General features: G+C 39.3%; 1 protein-coding gene and 1 long non-coding RNA gene across 3 annotated transcripts in view; both read right to left on the bottom strand.

Annotated features, from left to right (window-relative positions):
• LOC124121146 (segment polarity protein dishevelled homolog DVL-3-like) overlaps positions 1–20655 on the bottom strand; it is a gene marked incomplete at its 5' end in the record, with an annotated part of 58531 nt that overhangs the window by 12394 nt on the left and 25482 nt on the right. The window contains 11 exons of the mRNA XM_048398693.1: positions 9516–9722; positions 11607–11888; positions 12780–12797; positions 13598–13762; positions 15388–15519; positions 16051–16271; positions 16544–16672; positions 16928–17015; positions 17477–17546; positions 18134–18227; positions 19301–19436. Of these exons, the coding sequence (XP_048254650.1) occupies positions 9516–9722; positions 11607–11888; positions 12780–12797; positions 13598–13762; positions 15388–15519; positions 16051–16271; positions 16544–16672; positions 16928–17015; positions 17477–17546; positions 18134–18227; positions 19301–19436 (1542 nt within the window). The remainder of the gene's footprint in view (positions 1–9515; positions 9723–11606; positions 11889–12779; positions 12798–13597; positions 13763–15387; positions 15520–16050; positions 16272–16543; positions 16673–16927; positions 17016–17476; positions 17547–18133; positions 18228–19300; positions 19437–20655) is intronic.
• LOC124112227 lies at positions 2136–3988 on the bottom strand. 2 transcript variants are annotated; one of them, XR_006857587.2, is made up of 4 exons: positions 3911–3988; positions 3479–3659; positions 2846–2936; positions 2136–2311 (listed from the first exon to the last, which is right to left on the bottom strand). It is a non-coding gene; the product is annotated as an uncharacterized LOC124112227 (long non-coding RNA). The 2 variants fall into 2 exon arrangements; XR_006857588.2 differs by lacking the exon at positions 3911–3988 and adding an exon at positions 3764–3782.

Here is a 20655-nt window from a genome sequence, read left to right as displayed (position 1 = left end):
GTAGCATGTGCCAATATTGATGAGTTTGTGGGCTGCCGGTGCCATAAGTTGATAATAAGTATCTATGTAGCATGTGCCAGTATTGATGAGTTTGTGGGCTGCCGGTGCCATAAGTTGATAATAAGTATCTATGTAGCATGTGCCAATATTGATGAGTTTGTGGGCTGCCGGTGTCATAAGTTGATAATAAGTATCTATGTAGCATGTGCCAACATTGATGAGTTTGTGGGCTGCATGTGTCATAAGTTGATAATAAGTATCTATGTAGCATGTGCCAACATTGATGAGTTTGTGGGCTGCCAGTGTCATAAGTTGATAATAAGTATCTATGTAGCATGTGCCAGTATTGATGAGTTTGTGGGCTGCCGGTGCCATAAATTGATAATAAGTATCTATGTAGCATGTGCCAGTATTGATGAGTTTGTGAGCTGCAGGTGCCATAAGTTGATAATAAGTATCTATGTAGCATGTGTCAATATTGATGAGTTTGTGGGCTGCCGGTGTCATAAGTTGATAATAAGTATCTATGTAGCATGTGCCAGTATTGATGAGTTTGTGGGCTGCCGGTGTCATAAGTTGATAATAAGTATCTATGTAGCATGTGCCAGTATTGATGAGTTTGTGGGCTGCCGGTGTCATAAGTTGATAATAAGTATCTATGTAGCATGTGCCAGTATTGATGAGTTTGTGGGCTGCCGGTGTCATAAGTTGATAATAAGTATCTATGTAGCATGTGCCAATATTGATGAGTTTGTGGGCTGCCGGTGCCATAAGTTGATAATAAGTATCTATGTAGCATGTGCCAGTATTGATGAGTTTGTGGGCTGCATGTGTCATAAGTTGATAATAAGTATCTATGTAGCATGTGCCAGTATTGATGAGTTTGTGGGCTGCCGGTGTCATAAGTTGATAATAAGTATCTATGTAGCATGTGCCAGTATTGATGAGTTTGTGGGCTGCCGGTGCCATAAGTTGATAATAAGTATCTATGTAGCATGTGCCAGTATTGATGAGTTTGTGAGCTGCAGGTATCACTTCCACAAAGGAAGATAGATATCACTCAGTGTACCCTTACAAAAAAAAAAGGCCAGAAAAGATGCATCTGAGACCGCCTTAATCATTCCCCGCAAGGCACATTTTTACCTTCTCCGCAGGGTCTTAAGGAAGTCTCTAGATATTCCCGGCAAATGTCTCCACACCATCTCGGCAAACTACTCCAACTTGCAGCTTGCTGAGAAGTATCCGAGACTTCCTTACAGTACCTACTGAAGTAGTCTCCGATACTTCCTCAGAATTAACCTTATATGGCTAATTAAATATGCTTTGAACCATCTCGGCAAACTCACTTAGGAAGTCCCTGATTATTCTCCACAAACGTGTGTGACATAATCAAAGATGTTTCTAATGCATCCCCACAACACTTGCAAGGAAGTCTCCTAAGCGTCTTCTCAAACCTATCAGGGGTAATTAAATATGCTTTGAACCATCCCCGGGAAACCTTCTGAGGAAGTCCCCAAATAGTCTCCACAAACTATTATTAGGTAATCAAAGATGTTTCTGAAGCATCCCAGCAAAACATGCAAGGAAGTCTCCGAAGCATCTCCCAAACCTATCAGGGGTAATTAAATATGCTTTGAACCATCCCGGGAAACCTTCTAAGGAAGTCCCCAAATAGTCTCCACAAACTATTATTAGGTAATCAAAGGTGTTTCTGAAGCATCCCAGCAAAACTTGCAAGGAAGTCTCCGAAGCATCTTCGCTAACCTATCAGGGGTAATTAAATATGCTTTGAACCATCCCGGGAAACCTTCTGAGCAAGTCCCTGATAAGTCCCCACAAACTTGTGTTTTGCAATCAAAGATGCTTCTGAAGCATCCCCGCAACACTTGCAAGGAAGTCTCTGAAGTGTCTTCACAAACCTGTCATGGGTAATTTAACATGCTTTGAACCATCCCGGCAAAGTTCTAAGGAAGTCTCCATAACAAAGATGTTTCAGAGACATTTTACCTTTCCATCATTTTCAGTAATACAAAAGATGTGCTTACATCATAATCTAGTCTTTCAACAGCATCCCAGAAGTGTCTGTGAAACATCCTTGCCAAACCTGTACTGTCAAAAATGAGATAACGAAGTTGTATAGTATTCTCTTTATTTGGAGTAATAACAGCAATAACAAGTAGCCAGAGGTGGACATCATCAACAGAAGATATCATTATATGGTAGCCATCATATGAAAGTGGAAGTCATCATATGAAAGGGGAAGTCATCCTCGTCCTGGCAGGGGTCGTCATGGAAGCTGTCCTTCAAGAGGCTGAAATGGGATCAAATGTTATTGTATATCAGTGACATAATGAGTGAGTGAGTATGGTTTTACGCCGCTTTTGCGCAATGTTCCAGCAATATCACGGCGGGGGACACCAGAAATGGGCTTCACACAATGTACCCATGTCGGGAATTGAACCCGGGTCTTTGGCGTGACGAACCATCTTTAACCACTAGGCTACCGGACAGCCCCAATCAGTGCCACAAACTAATTACTTTATGTCAGACGTCAAGGAGAACTAATTACTTTATGTCAGACGTCAAGGAGTGAGTGAGTGAGTATGGTTTTACGCCGCTTTTAGCAATATTCCAGCAATATCACGGCGGGGGACACCAGATATGAGCTTCACACATTGTACCCATGTCGGGAATCGAACCCAGGTCTTCGGCGTGACGAGCGAGCGCTTTAACCACTAGGCTATCCGACCGCCCCCAGACGTCAAGGAGACTCATTAAAAACTATTACAAAAATTACTTTTGGGGGGGCTACAAAATTACTGATGTTATGGTCAAAGAAACAAACCATGGCTCATTCACTTGAAGGCATTCCTAAGCGTGCAGATCTTCTTGCTCACCACAAAGTTCCAGTTGTTTTTTCTTTGCCGGTTTCAGAACTGATGAAAAAAATAACATGTTACACTGGATTATAAATTAAAGCTTCATAATTCATGAGACTGTAAAAATAAATTGCAAACAAGATAAGAGCATTAAAATTGCACTCAGGTGAAATGGTTCCAGTCCAAATGTATGATGACTTGAAAGTTACAAAACTTACCACTTGTACCAAAACTAGATTTTAAATATGTCAATTAGTTAACATCTTGTGATTAGATATTCACTTAATATTGATATGTCCATGTCAGTTGACCAAAGCATTACACATTCAAATGTCATTGTGTTCTAGAAAAATGTAAAAAATGGTTTTGACATTTACAAGTACTCATATTGGCTCAAAAGTTAAACACAGGAAGGATATTTAGATTGTAAAACCTATTGATTCCTTACTATGATTCTGATATTAAATTATAAAAATTAAACCTTTACCTTACAAGTCTGTGTGTGCACTTTGTAAGTACCATTTAGTTTCATAACTTATTTAGTTACAGTTCCATTAACCTGAAATGAAATTTACCTGACACTTAACAAAGATACTGACCTTCGAGTACCACATCGGTGTCGGTAGCATCGTAAAAACACCAAGTTGCTGGCCACAAGGCAGCAACTGGCTTCTTTTCCTTGATCCCTTCTCATGAAAAAGGCACATCAGCAGGAGTTCACGTCTTCCTATGAAGTATCGTTCCTTTTTTGTCTTCATAAAATCACCACAAGGAAGGGGGCTGAAAAATCAAGTTACATTCATTAATAACCTAAAACTACAAGGCGGGTATTGCTGGTCACACAAAAAAGTTGACACTGGCAACTTTGCCAAAATTTCAACAACCTGGTGCCAGTCCAAAACGTAATTCAGGATCTATACCGCGATGGCGATGGAGCATGTCGACGGAAAAAACGATAAGACCACAACATTTACTGGGAACATATATCTATTTCAAACAAACGTTACAAAACATGAGTTTCCCTTACTTACGAGTTCTTAAAAAAATATCAACCAACATCCTCGTTATAAAACAGCAGGTTACAAAATGGAGGCGATTTCCGTACTAATTACCATACAACAATGGACATTTGTTTGTAAAAAAAACTAAGTTTTAATTTCAAATACAACTTAAGATAGATAGAGTTTAACATAATACAAATATATAATTTGTTATCTATTAATTCAATAATTTTATAAACTTATAACTACAGTCTGCGATCATATTTCACATTTCAGTGACCAGATACATAATTTGTTTTGAAGAAATACTTTTTATCTCAGTCCCACATCGGTGCTCTCCGTAAATTTTACGGAGAACCACGATGTGATCGAAACATGAAATCTGAAAGGCCTGCGCAATATTACAAAATTACATCTGCGCCTATTATTTTTCATAAATAGTCCCAAATTAGATGAGTAAAGGGTCTAATATTGAAGTTTCTAACTGACTTTTTACAGTTTGAGGTTCCAAATTAGAACATAAATTTACGATTTATAAATGAAGCTTGAAAAAAGATTTCTCTTTCAGCGAATGCTAAAACTAAGTTCAATATCTAAGTGAGAATTGGTTTGGATCGGGGGTCGTTTCAGTGGATTTATTTAGCATAATTGTTATGGAGACAATATAGAGGGCTATATTTTAAAAATATATTTATGTAACACAAACAGATCTAAAGTGTACCTACCGTTCGTTCAGGAACATATACGTTGTCATCCTTGCTGAACTCAGAGTCCGCGTAGATTCTATCTCGATGAAGTTTTGGTGACTCTCTTTTTCCGTTTTTGCTTCTCTTTCAAATTATTATTTTTTATCGATAGATTAAAATATTATTCACTAGATCTATTTCCCGCAATGTTATTGAAAATAGAATTCTCCGACACACACTTTGACAATGGGTCCACATCGAACAAGTCAAAGAGCAAAATAAAAACGTGTCAATCAAATCTTTAGATATATTTTACAAAGTAATAAATGAAAATCAACAAAATTATTTATCTGTCTAAAAGTTGTCAAACTTAGATATAAGTTATCATTTCCATCTTTTCGTGCGATCGCGTGTGATGCGAGTCAAATGGCATCGCGGCTTTTAATAGTTTTATCGCCTCGATTTCTCCACAATGTTTAATGCCAAATATATGCAAGAAAAATCTTTGTCTCAGCTCGTAACCTGGCACGATACATCCACGAAGTTTCATATTTTTAATATAGATCGCGATTTCCTGCTTAAAACGTTCAGAAACAACACGATTTAACAAAAACCTTTCGTCAAAGTCTGATATACACGAGTACCGTTGCTGTAATTGGTTGTATTAGGTCACGCTCTCAATTTGACCAATCACAAATCTTATAGCAGATTTCGGCAAGAAAGCGTCACCAGAAACCAATAAAATAGCATGTTATTGTAATGTAAATACTCAAGGCGAGGTGACTATCGTGTAGATGACAAAATAAACGTTGAAGATAATGGTGTGTCACATGGTACGTGTTATTCATGCGAAGCTTCGAAAACGGAGATATTTCTTCATGCTACAGAGTGGACAGCCACTGTCATCGGGAAAATGATGACAGATATTATTAATAATTCTTTTGAAAATAATTTTCCGATTAGAGTCTAGATCTACGTAAACAATAAATATGAAAAACAACAACAACAATTAATAGGTAGATCCACGGACGTATGTATACGTCTTTGGTAAATCTAAGTTCTGAAAATCGTCAAATTTTTGTTTCCTCTGTCCTTAATCTGGACGTTATGAATGTGTTAGCTTGGATTATTTTTATTTACAACACACTTAATTTAGTTGTAAATGCATCATTTAAATAATGTGATAAACATAACTTTCATATGGGGGGGGGGGGGGGGGGGGATGAAGAGGGACCGCACCCAATGGACACAGAACAGCTACAATTAAAATATACCAGTTGTGAACAGAAGCTCATAAATCCTGAGACTATTATAACTGGTATTGCAGTACTTACTAAGGTACAAAGAAAATGAGTAACTTGAGTGATGTGTTTGAATTTTCTGATTGATCATTCATTCTAAGTATAATTTAACTTGAATAAACACTATGACAGTCACTTGACTTGTATTTGAATTATGATTATAACCATTAAAACAGCCAATCATGTATTTCCTGGCACCCCTAAAAATGTAATGGCACACTTAATTTGGCATAATTGTGCCCATTGGCAAACTTGAAATAAATTTAATTTCGATCCCTGTCATGTATATCTTGAGCCACAAATCAGCCACTATGTCTACAAGTAATATTACTTTATGTTGCCTTTATTTATATATACCTTTTTCTGAGGAGACTGTTATATGGCACACGGACACTGTTACTTTCTGATTGGAATTTATGAATATATTGTACATTTCTTTCTTTTTTCTGATTATTGCATACTGATAATTCCTGCATTTGTTTTAACTGTATTTAATAGAAATATACCTCGAAGCATTAATTGTGTTGGGTATTTAATTATTAATGTCCTTGCTGACATATATAGGATTTCTAATTCATTGCATGTGAATGTTTTAGATAAAGAGCTTTAGTATTTATCCTTAAAGAAAATTCAAAATAAATAATAATGATCATGTCATCTCTTCCAAGCAAGGGACCTAGTTTTCCGAGATCTTGACTAAAGCTCAATGTATTGATCTGTATCAATTGAAAGGAAGTCTTTGAAAGATATACACTTACAAAAGTCTTCATATAGTTTTGGCTAGTGAGGATGCATTCACATCATCATTGCAAACTGGTTATCAAGTTGCCTTGTGAGGAAGTCTCTGAATAGTCTTTGCAAAGTTCTTTCGAAGATTTCCACAAGCAAAGAAGACTCCACAGTATCTTTTCAATTTTGTTTGTTTGTAAAGAAGTCTCCGAAAAGTCCCCACAAATGTTTTTGTGGGGTCTTCGTTAGTGAGAATGCACTCAATACATCCTTGCAAACAGTCAGCTATTTTATTGCCTTATGAGGAAGTCTCCGAATAGTCCTCACAAAGTCTTTGTGGGGTCTTCGCTAGCGAGGATGCACTGATACATCTTTGCAAACCTTCAGCTACTTTATGGCCCTTCTGAGGAAGTCTCCGAATAGTCTTTGCAAAGTTGTTTTGAAGGTCTTCGCTAGCGAAGACGTATCGGAGACATCTTAAGAGATCTCCTAAAACATCCCCTGCTAGTGGAGATGCACTAGAAACGTCTTCGGTAGGTTAATGCCTTTGTGGGGAAGTACTTGATTATTCCCCAGAATAGTCTTCGATGGGTCTCCGCAAAGTCTCGGCTAGCCGAGACCATAAAAATTGGCTAAAATCCCACAAAAGATGCATCGGGACGGTCTCGGGGCGGTCTCGGATACATCTTTTCTGGGTTTTTTTTTTGTAAGGGTAGGTACAGACAGGAGACATATTGTTACATGTGCCATGTTATGATGATCAATCTGTAGATGCAACACCATTCGTACATCATGCACAGGAGTTTAGCAAAACAATGAAATGTTCCACCAACAACTGCTCAGGTCATAGTTAACAACTGACAATCAAGGAAAGACAACTCTAAAACTGCTTCTACTTGGTAAATGTCTTCACTTAATGCTGCTTGGAACTCTTCATGCAGAAAGAGCAAATGAACTGTTCTTGAAAACAATCAACTTAGTTTAAAACTTGATGTTGTGACAATGAATGAAAGAGACTGATCATGACTCCACAAAATGAACATAATACATGAGACAGATTTGAAACAAGGAAATTGAAATTGTCAGCCAAAATAATATCTGTAATATCTATATATTCCTTCCTGACTGGAATTATCTCCCTTTGTATACTTTTACACGGCATGAGAGGATAGTTTCACAGCCAACAGCATACTTATTAATTTATTGGTCAGTATCACCACATGATCCACATTAAAACCTTTACTGACCAGACATGAAAGTAGTCTAAAACACATTGGATGAAGTCCTTATTCTCAAGACACATATTTAATTTTAATAAGAGATACAAATATGCCCTGAACATGTGTAATCAGTCCGATATTGAAGATTTAGTCCATCAAGTCATAGCTTTGTGACAGGTTTATAAGTATCCATATTCCATGACAATTTGGAGTAAACTACAAACGGTAAAATACACAGCATATCACAATGTCCATTAGGATCTCTTGCAGTTAATTCAATGTTGACGTTAACTTGTCTACCCAGCATTAGTAGCAATGACGGAGGAATTAGTGGCAGCGGTATGTGTGATGCGTTAGATTAGCTGATGCAGTTATGGAAAGTACTTATTACAAAGATATCCATACCATTAAGTACTCAGTTTGTTTTTCAAAGACTATTCTCTTACCGTTTGGCCTTAATCATGGTATTACTAACACTTAATATGCTCATACTGGATGGGGCCATTTTTCTAACTTTAAAAGCATGCCTTATTTTTGTATCTATAAAACACTATCTATCAATACTAACCACATATACAAACAGTTGACTTCTTTCATGCTGACAAAGACACCTAAAGGCTAATTCTAACATACTACAACATGCTGACAAAGAAACCTAACAGGCTAATTCTAACATACATAATAGGGCTGGGACGGGTAACTCGGGTACTCGGGTCGGGTGGGTCCTGAGTAGGACCCGGGTACCCACAGGACTACCCAGACCCGTGGTTAGTCACGTGATATATTGTTAAATGACAAAAACTCACTATAGCGCAGCGGTTACACTAATGTCGCTAATGTTCGCATTTCCTTCTGACGATGCACACATTCCTTTTGACTTGTATATGTTTGAGCAAAGAACAAGCTTCAGTAAACTTCAGTGAACGCATGATCTGATTGTTTGATACATGTATCTAAATAGTATCTGTATCTTTTAGCCAGGGCTGCGGTAAACAATTACCAATCAGGCATTTTGTTCCCAACTCTTGAAACTTGCAGTGGGTACCCGTGTAGGGTCGGGTAATAGGGGGTCAGGTACCCGGGTACCCGGGTAGTAAATTTGGACTCGTCCCAGCCCTAATACATAAAGTACATCATAAACACTGATTTAAATAACTACACATACAATTACTGATGATGGAAATAAAATACATCTACAACTATGTTTAGGATAATCTAGATAGGGTCCCCGTAGCTCAGTTGCCTGCTGGTGTGTCAGTCAAATGATTATTTCAGAGAGAGAAACATTAACATTGAAGACTGGCTACTTACTATCAAGTCAAATTATTAACCATTACTTCATGTACTTAAACGTACCTCAAGGTCACTGATCAGTTAACACTGAAGCCACAACAACTGTCAAGCACTTTGAGGATGTCCATGGCCAGAAAATATTTGATAGCCTCACAAAGCTGGTCAGTTTCCAGAGGCATCTCAGTGAGAGGGTTACAGTATGGGAATTTGCAAATGCCCCATCAAAGTCACATATTTAATAATGTGACTTTAAAAACAGAAGTAAAGTTTTTTGTCAATACAAATCCGAAACTTGTTTCATTCCAAACTGAGGGTGGACAAAAGAAGGGCAAATCATGTGACCAAACAATCAGCAGTCAACTTTTTGGAGGGGGGTTGACGGAAGTGCAAGGAGAAGACTACAAACCCAAACTACTCGAGGAATTTCTCCTCCATGCAATATGATGTCTGCTCCCATGCATGGCGTGGGCGGTGTGCTCCGCCAAGCTACGCCGGTGGGGATCACACGAGGAGGACTGTTGATGGTGATGGGCACTTTGTTTATCCTTATTTTCCCAAAGCTTGCGCAAATGATTGTATGTACTAACTAAACATGTACAGTCTTTAGCAGCGACTGAAATCAACAGGAAATCAAAAGAAAATCACACATATTGAAACAACACAGTACAACAGCTGGCATTCCTGGCCAGACTCGGGACATGAATGAAGCGAAGTGTGCAAGCAACTAGGCATGCATAACGAGCAACACAGAGAAGCATGCTTGACGTGATGTGTGTGAATGTCATGCCGGGAGGGTGGGAAGGGAGTGAGGGAGTGAGTGAGTGTGACATGCTCGGAACTGATGAATCACCATCACAGTCAAATGATAACCACAGATCTTAAATAACTAGTTTACAAATTAACCACTTGTTATATCTGGACTCCATACGTTATCCTAGATACATATTAACGACCTTGACCTTACTCTTCACAATGCATCCGTTTACAGAGTATCTCCACATACCAGTTCAACAAAGATCAGAAAATTTGTGAGAGATTCCAATATGAATAATGAAAGATGCTCTGAAGCAAAGAAGCAGGTCATGTGACCCAGACTGAAATGTCTCGCAGACTAAGCACGTGTGGCCGTGACCTAGCAACCAACATGCAGCCATGACAACGCAGGTGTCGCCAGGACAACCATGGTAATGTGACAAGTGGCAAATAAAACAAGCAGCAGCTAGGAAGCAAGAGTTGCAAGCAACGGTAAGACGGACTTGCCCGTATCATGCTACTGCAGAGTAAGGAACAAACAAACAAATCAAAGTTAGCCTTTGAATTTCACATTAGTACAACAGCAACAACTAGTAACATCAGGTCATCTGTCCTCTCTGTTGTCCAAAATATCTTGGATAATACCTATAGGCCTAATCCGTTTCTCAAAGCAGTGTTTCTTCAGTAAATTTACACCATGGTTGTCCAAAATATCTTGGATAATACCTATAGGCTTAATCAGTTTCTCAAAGCAGTGTTTCTTCAGTAAATTTACACCATGGTTGTCCAAAATATCTTGGATAATACCTGTAGGCTTAATCAGTTTCTCATAGCAGTGTTTCTTTAGCAAAGTAGAAACATAGTTGTCCAAAATATCTTGGAACACTTAATCCATTTCTTATGTTATGTTCCTTTAGCAAGTAACACCACAGTTATCTCCCTTTGACTCAAACGCATCCAATTATAGTTCTTAAATTCCTCAAAGTTTGAGATTACATTCAATAAAATGAAAATGATCTTAACATAAATGGAAAATATTTGGTCCAGATTAACCACCCCGGTCAATATTTCCAACTAGTCATGGCCAAAGAGGTCTTTGGCAACCAACATTTGTTTATTGTTCTCATTCTTTTATATTAATATATCACATTCAAACACATGTTTCATAGGCACATAATAAGAATGTACTTAGTTGAGCATTAGCAAGACTAAATATTAGGTTAGTAGAAGCAAATCACCCACAGCCATTAATGTCTAATTGGCAAGCCAATAAATATAAACAGAGACAAAATGCTTATTTTCATCATAAAAATGGGAACATAGAAAAATACATCTTAACTTTAACATGAACTCAAGTTTAAGCAAATTGAAATGAAATACTTTTAACTTGTCTCAATTGCAAGCTCAAATAAAGCAAAGCGAGAAATAAAACAGCAGTAATTTTGGATTCTCTGCACAAACTTTCTTTGTCAAATTGACAAACCCCCTATAACCAAAATACTCTAACAATTATATACAAAGCTAAGGATTCTTTTTGGCTAGGAATGGACAATACCATTTACATTGAAGGGGAGACAGGTTGATACATAAAACACAAACTCTCTTTAAAAAAAGAAACCTACACCAAAATGAATCAATCCATAGATGATGGATCTGAACGGACAATTCCATTCGTCCTCAAAGGGATGATAAGTAGGAAGACATACTACCCAAAAACATTCTATTTCCACAACCACCGCCTTACCTGATGCACTATGGACACTCCCTGCACTGCCATTACCTCCACCACCAGGGGGCACTGCACCAACAGGTGGGGGCGGCATGCCGTCGACGAAGCTGCCGACGTAGCTGGTGTTGTCAGTGCTTGTGTAGCTGTAGGGGGGTATATAGCTGAGGTTCTGGGGCAAGTAGTTGGAGCTGCTGTAGGGGTATTGATTGTTCCACGCAGGGGGTGGCAGGGGGGCGAGGGTGTCACGGTCGGCTTCTGATACAGAGTCCACGTCTTCAAGACTCAGCGATGTCAGATCTGGAGAAGGAGTAATGAATATACAGTGCTGTCCAGCATTTAACTTGCATTATTTCTATAATACCTGTTGTTATTTGTTGTTTAATGCAGCACTCAGCAATATTCCAGCTGTATGGCGGCGACGTGTAAATAATCGAGTCCTGACCAGACAATTCATTGATCGTGAGCAACGATCCACGGTGTCAGGGTATGACACGCCATCAACCAAGTCTCCGAGTCTGACCACCGTTTGGTAGCAACTTACAAATTTATGAATATCGATACCAAATAAATAATCCAGTGCCACAGAAACGTTTATGTGTAATAAGATGGACAATGAAGAGGCAGAAAATTTAAACCATTAATGGGCCAGCCGTTCTTATTTGTCATTAAATTTATAACTTCCAGGTCATCATAAGTAATGTTTTATCAATAAACATACAGAAACATTAATATTATTACTTATGCATATACAGTTTTGTTTGTTGTTTGTTGTTTAACACCGCACTCAGCAATATTCCAGCTATATGACGGCGGTCTGTAAATAAAAGAGTCTGGACCAGACAATCCAGTGATTGATATCATAAGCATCGATCCATGCAATTAGGATCGATGACATGCATCAACTAAGTCAGCGAGCCTGACCACCCGATCCCGTTAGTCGCCTTTTACGACAAGCATAGTTGCCTTTTACGGCAAGCATGGGTTGCTGAAGGCCTATTCTACCCCGGATCTTCACAGGTCTGTTGATATACTGCCATACTCTGATATGCTGTGATACTCTTGAGTCAACATAGTGATACCAAACTTCCCACCAATGACACCACTGTTTTTAAGTAGTTTAGAATTCTGGCAACTGATTAAGGAGGAGATATGGGAGGTGACAAATGCAATCAGTGACTGCAGACTTACCTGGATACTGCGGAGGACCTGAAACAGGAGAGAGGAGCAAGTATATAACATGGTATACACCACATGGGAGGTCATTATTATATTGTTGTTATACACCAGTATATACACTGGGCCACACAAACCAGTGGTTGATATCATGAGCACCGTGTCAGGGTGTAACTTTTATCTGATAACGCCGCACTCAGCAATATTCCAGCTGTATGACAGCCTGTACAGAATCAAGTCGGGACCAGACAATCCAGTGACTGATATTGTGAGCACCGATCCTTGTGATGGGGAACTATGATACGCTATCAAGCAAGTCTGAGTCTGACCACCCCATCCATTTGGTCACCTTTTACCACCAGCAGACATAGCTGGGTACCTATTCTAACCTGGGTTCTCCATGGAAGGTCACACAGTGATGACACACAAGCCTGACCCCCCGGTCAATTTTAGTTGACAAGCAAAGGTTAAAGTAGACTACTCTAACCTGGAATCCCTATTCACACTACATTATCATGGAAATTAAAAAAAAACTGACCAAAGATGATGTCGTAAATTAGCAGGTGAGTGAGTGTGTTGTAACACTGCTTTGAACAGGATTTCAGTTATATCATGACGTGTCAGCTTGATGTGAGAGGAAATGCTAAACAGTGTGAGTTAACAAGATTTGCATAATGCTACTTTGAACAGTATTCATGTTAACAAGTTAACACAAAATGATTCAGGCTGTAGACTTTACCACATGAGCATGGGTATTGTGCTGACAAAACCTGAAATATAATCAGGCAACTCTTGGATTTGAACACTGAAAATGATTAAAGACAAAACTTTACCACAGAGATCTCCAAAGACGTAGTAGCACTGTTCTGAAAACGTCAGCTTGTTGACTGTGTGCCGGATGTAGCCAGCTTTCAGCAGATTACAAGCATATTTCCTTGCATCTCTCCGGTCAGCGAAACCCTCCACGTGCGTAAAGAGCCAATCTACAAGATCGGAACCTGAACGAAAGAATATATGACCTGATTATCATGTCACAACAATTTGTCCGAGACGAAATATCTTGATTCAAAATCACACTTTCAGCAACCTTTTCAGTCTTTATTAGATTATTAGCTGGGCTTGTTTCTTTACTGTAAATATCATTTGTTAAGAATAAACAATTGGTTTATGTGAGCCTATGGCGAGAATAATATATATCCTTCTTTCCTAACACATGATATTTACAAGAAGACGCACACACAAGGAAAATAATCTCTTTATCAAATAATGCCATTCTTGTAATAATCAATGTTTAACACGTATTTTCACTCAATGAAGTCATGTTAGGAGGAGGAGGAGGATATGAATGAACCCCATGCATCATATAATGCCCAATGATTTAGTCGTGTTTGTCTGCACATACACCCATATATTGCCCAATGATTTAGTCATGTTTGTCTGCACATACACCCATATATTGCCCAATGATTTAGTCATGTTTGTCTGCACATACACCCATATATTGCCCAATGATTTAGTCATGTTTGTCTGCACATACACCCATATATTGCCCAATGATTTAGTCGTGTTTGTCTGCACATACACCCATATATTGCCCAATGATTTAGTCGTGTTTGTCTGCACATACACCCATATATTGCCCAATGATTTAGTCATGTTTGTCTGCACATACACCCATATATTGCCCAATGATTTAGTCATGTTTGTCTGCACATACACCCATATATTGCCCAATGATTTAGTCGTGTTTGTCTGCACATACACCCATATATTGCCCAATGATTTAGTCGTGTTTGTCTGCACATACACCCATATATTGCCCAATGATTTAGTCGTGTTTGTCTGCACATACACCCATATATTGCCCAATGATTTAGTCGTGTTTGTCTGCACATACACCCATATATTGCCCAATGATTTAGTCATGTTTGTCTGCACATACACCCATATATTGCCCAATGATTTAGTCATGTTTGTCTGCACATACACCCATATATTGCCCAATGATTTAGTCATGTTTGTCTGCACATACACCCATATATTGCCCAATGATTTAGTCATGTTTGTCTGCACATACACCCATATATTGCTTGTTTGTTGCTTAACATAGCACCCAGCAACATTCCAGCTATATGACGGCAGTCTGTAAATAATCAAGTCTGGACCAGACTATCAAGTGATTCACATCATGAGCATCGATCCACACAATTGTGATGCGGTGACATGCATGAACCAAGTCAGCGAGCATGACCACCCGATCCTGTTAGTCGCCTTTTACGACAAGCATAGTTGCCTGTTACAGCAAGCATGGGTTGCTGAAGACCTATTCTCTACCTGGATGTTCAGGGGTCGCCCATATATTGGAAGCTAATATCTATCTGAACCTATTCGGGAAGGTCAGACGATAACTCATTCATCAAGCAGATATTGCAATGGAGGAACACTGAATCAACTTGATCACAGCTACTCTGTGAGGGATAAACTATCAAAAGGACTATCCATAATTGGCAGCCATTGTGGCCATTTGATTCCCAATTAGTTGCCATAACAACAATCACTTGGTATTGAAGCCTTTTCTGCTCTAAAACATGAAGCATACATATAAACATATATATATATATACCTATAAAAGCATTTGGTATCGTTATTTTGAGCCACATTCTGTCTCGGATTTCCAGCCCTGAGTCTGGCTGTGCCATCGCCTTGACAACGGTTGCCATGTCAGTATTCACTGTGAGATTTAAGTCATCAAACCCTGAAAACAAAAAAATAGCTTGTTAATTTTATTTCATTTGTGCTTAAGCCATTAAGTACAGTTTATAAGGGCAACAACCATATTGCAATGTCATGTAGCAACGTATATTGTTTCTTGCATGTATACGTCAACAATCCCAACAGTTTAATCATAAGTACTTAACATAGTATTCAGTAGCCAGCAAGTGCCATATGAGCAAGTTGGGTTTTATGCTGCTTTCTTAGCAATATTCCAGCAACATCATAACAGAAGAAATAAGCTTCACACATTGTACCCATGTGGGGAATAGAACCCAGGCCTTTGATGTGATGAGCGAACGCTCTAGCCACTTAGCTACCCCCATCAACCCTAAACCCTGCAGGAAATAGACAATCCACCTCCATTTCTTGCCCCAAATGATAAAAACAACAACAATGAAACAAATCTGTCCCATAGCCTGAAGGATGCTCTCAGGTATGGGGCCATGTGTTTTGGGCAGTTGGGAAAGTGATATCTCCCTACTGCCCCTTCCAGATAGAGGGATGAACTTACGTTCTGACTCAGGTATAGAGCTAGTGAGTGAGGAGCTAGTTGACGTCATATTGCTGATTGAGGTGCTGGGTCCGCCACGCCCCATGTAGTGTTCCCGCATCGCAGTCGTATGTGCAACCCACGCCGACGGGTCGATTGGCCGAACTGGCTCCTGTCTTGGAACTGTGAAATAACCTTTAGGGTTTGGGTCCCAACATTTGGCTACGACTAGTGTGATTGGACTGAAACAAGATGACATAAATCAGTTATCACACAGGTGATTCCAATGGATAATGGCAATATCTGAACATCTCATAAAACTATTCATCAACTATACACTGTATCTGCCAATTGCTACATTAAATACCTTTTGAATACTGTTTGGATATTTTTAACACAAAGCTTATTAAGTGAGGGAATGTAGTTTAAAGCTACAGGATTAATATTCCAGTTATTTGTAATAAAGCTTTACAAATTGCAAAACTATTCAAGTAAGCCAAGGTATTCAACATACCCCGGTTTCTGTACTGCCTCTCGTAACGTCCTTACGGCATCATCGTTACTCATGTTCTCGAAACTGATACCATTCACCTCGAGAATCATGTCCCCTGGTTCAATGCGGCCATCTTGAGCTACAGCGCCGCTGTAATGAAGAAAACAGAATGGCTTCTTTTACATAACTGAAATAAAGTAGTCACTACACAATCCAGTGAGCATTGACCAACGGGATACGGCAACATGCATCAACCCAGTCACCGCACCCGATGCTGTTAATCACCTCTTACGAAAAAGTATGGGAATTCTTCACTGGGAAAGGGTTCCTTGAAGAGTCAAGGGATATCAAGATCTTCCAGTTTCAGTGTTGCCATTATGACAGGCGTCAGTCTGGCGTACTCACCCTTTCATGATGGAGCCCACATAGATGCCGCCATCCCCTCCCTTGTTGCTCTGTCCCACAATACTGATTCCCAGGAAGTTGACTGTATCTGTAACACAAACCAACATCACTGTAACACGCAATCATCACTGTAACACAAACCATCACTGTAACACAAACCAACATCACTGTAACACAAACCAACATCATTGTAACACACATACACCACTGAACATAAGCCAACCTTAACTAATGCAAATCATCTGTTGATCTCAAATTTGAATCTACAGGTCATGAATATTTCTTTTTGTCCTTTCCAATCACATCCAGTGATAAGAAGCATTAGCAACTACAAATCTACTTAATGTTGGAAGTTAATATTGACAGAGCCTTTAACAGTTTGCTGACAAATGGTAAGGCATATGTCATGAAGTTTTAGTTGTATAGCTGTTCTTTTACTGATGATCAAACTGATGATAATCCGCACACCATGCATACCAACTGCATATTCTTCCATTTACAAAGTAAACAGCAAGAGACATGACACTACTGAACAGTGCATCAACTTACCCATATTAAGTGTAACTGTTATTATGTTTAGAGACATTGTCGAATCGGTTATACTGCTAAATGATGAAGCCTGAAACAAAACACAGATCAATGATAAACACAAAAATAACAAATTCAATATCAGATGGCAATAACTGTCTACAAACCAACCCTTTCCAAAACTGACCAGAGCGTCAACAGTTTTCAGTATTCACCGAAACACAAGACTCGAAAATCATGTTTTAAGATTTAATGCCACATTTAATAACACTATAATTTGTGCAAATGATGCCAAGAGCTCAGTTCGAGCAGTAAAGACCATGTGCAAACAAATAACACATTATGAAAAATAATTACAAAGTTTGAGATAGTTATTTAGAAGGTTTTTGGCACAGTGGTCTGTAACTAAAAAGTCTGAAGGAGCAAACCGGTGGTTAGGTAAACATCATGCTGTCGGGGTATGATGACACACAATCAGCCAGTCACACATAACCACCCATTCCTCTATATATCCAGCTCTATTACAAGCCTGGGTAATTGGCAACCTCTTCTCCCCAGGCATCAAAATAAGGGAATATCCCAAATGATTGGTGAGCAAATAAATATCCCAATTACACTAATGCAACATTAGCATTTATTTTATATTAAAAAAAAAATAACATCAGGATATAATCTTACTCTACTGATAGGAGGCGGCCGATGTCTCCTCCGCCGTTTCCGATGGCGACCATATCGTGATGACATTCCTGTTGTATCAGTAACTGTTGAAAACCTGTAACCACAAAATACAATGATCAGATTGGTGCACTGGTCCAAACACTGCACTGAGCAGTATTTCAGTTATATCACGGCTGATAATGAATTTCTGATTTTGGTAGAGACACATACATGAGTTCCCAAGCGATGTGCCATCCATTATCCATACCCAGCAGCCATGTTGACCAACTGGTCCTAGGGGAGACAACTTAACCTGATACATGTTCCAACCCTAATAGTGATAACATATACTACTCAACTTTTGTTAAGGACCCAACTTTTGACTAACGAGGACTAGTTGGGTATTGGCCTGACTTTCATGTTGTAATTTAGTGCAATAATGATTCAGGTATTGTGATGCGTACCACAACATATCATATGCATTCTATCATCCATAATTTGTTATGAACCTGAAGATTTCCCCCCCTCATTGATACCTTCCCAAAATGCCAGAAATTTTATGAACCCTTAAGATGCCTGCATGTTATCATTACAAGGACTAGTGGACTAAAAATGTTAGTTTCTGCCGCTGCTCGGAGATTGTATTCAATGACATTGGTCATGCAATACATAACTCAATGGTACGACAGCTTGTCAAGCGAATTAACCCTTGTTAAAAGGTGAGGTCAAATTGATTTTAATGTCTCGTCCACTTTAATGAAGCGACGTGCATGTACATGTATGCATGTGTGTGTCGGCTTGTTCTAGTACGGACTGATGCTGATTGATAGTGCTAGCTCACTGAGATACCATGCTACAGTTTAACATTAACACCCCACTCAGACACAGTACACCAACTCTGAGCCGACTAGTCCTTGTTTTTGCCCCTTAATGCCGAGCGCCAGACATGGTAACAACAAAGGAACCATCTTTTGGTGCGACGCGGCCGAGAATTAAACCCAGGACCTTCCGCTCTCCGGGCGGACGCTCTACCACTGGACCACAGAGATGGTCCCTTGTTATAATGTTCAGTTTGAGAGTGAGTGAGTGAGTTTTAGCAATATTTCAGCAATATCAGGGCGGGGGCATCCGATTTTGCGAGAATGTACAGTGATATTGAATGAAGCCAACAATTACATGGTGTCTCACCTGCTATCATCCTCCGAGTCAAAGAAGCTGGTGGTTTCGAGATCACTGCTCATCATGGTGGATGTCTCATACTGATGGGGGCCGGGAGGCCGCTCTCGATGTCGTTCATGCTTTGCATGGCCATTAATTCGGGGACCTGAAAACAACACATCCACTGTAATTTGTGTCAACAAAAGATCCAACCTTTCATGTCCAGTTATTACTGATGGTTTCACATTTTTAACCTTTAATGTCCAGTTATTACTGATAGTTTCACATTTTTAACCTTTCCTGAAGTTGATGCCATGTTTTCACATAGATGGCAACTGCATCTATAGCCACGCAAGATGTAACTAGTAACCTACACAAATCAAACTTCAAGCTCAGAGTTTTCCTAATGCACAGTAGAAAAACACAAACACATACCAAGTATGTCCAAAAAATATTCAAACTTGGCAATTTCACTTGTCAGTCAGTTGACTTCTTCTACTGTTTCTATTTATGTTATATGTAACTGAGGCTGAACATTCTGTGTTAAGGTCTTTCTTCCAGCTGTTCATTTTGTTTTGTTCGTTTGTTGTTAAACGCGGCTCAGCAATATTCCAGCCATATGATCATGAAAATAATCGAATCGATTGAACCTGACAATCCAGTGATTGACATCATGAACAGCGATCCACGCAATTGGAATCGATGACAGGCATCAACCAAGCCAGCATGCCTGACCACCCGATCCCGTTCGTCGCCTCTTACGACAAGCATACTTGCCTTTTACAAGAATGGGTTGCTGAAGACCTATTCTACCTCGGATCTTCACGGGTCCTTTAGTCACTAATGTGGGATGTGTGTTCAGTGGGCGTGTCAGTGGGGTGTGACCTTACCCCACAGACACAGACTGAACACAACATGTGAGGTGACAGGGGAGGTAATGCCGTTAGTGGAGCTACTTTCAGCTTACACTCATTCCTGACAGTGACAAAGTGACAGTCTGCCAACTCCAGTTGTCCCACCAGTTGTCATGGTGATGGACAGGACAGGCTGCCTGTGCAGGGGGTGTACCTCATGGCCTGAGGGTGTAATGTGTATATTCCTCAAATATCTGTATCACAACAGGGTCACTTATGACCACAAATGGGGTACTGGGGACCTATTTTAACCCAGATCACCACCCAGGGAAATATTTAGAGAAGAAAGCTACTTTCACCAACCTAAAGACTAAATAAATGTCATAGCAATAATTTAAAAAAAATATTGTTTTAAAGCAGTAAAAATGAATTCTAAGTGGAATTATTTCTTGTTTCCACTGATATTAAGCCAAGTTATTTTCTGTCCAGTTAGAATTGAAAGCTCTTATGACAGGCACAAGGGAACTTGAA

Source organism: Haliotis rufescens, unplaced genomic scaffold (genome assembly GCF_023055435.1).
Source record: "Haliotis rufescens isolate VD_foot unplaced genomic scaffold, xgHalRufe1.0.p SCAF_186, whole genome shotgun sequence".
NCBI lineage: Eukaryota > Metazoa > Mollusca > Gastropoda > Lepetellida > Haliotidae > Haliotis > Haliotis rufescens.
Note: the sequence above shows the minus strand (reverse complement) of the source record. Positions and strands in the feature narration are given on the sequence as shown.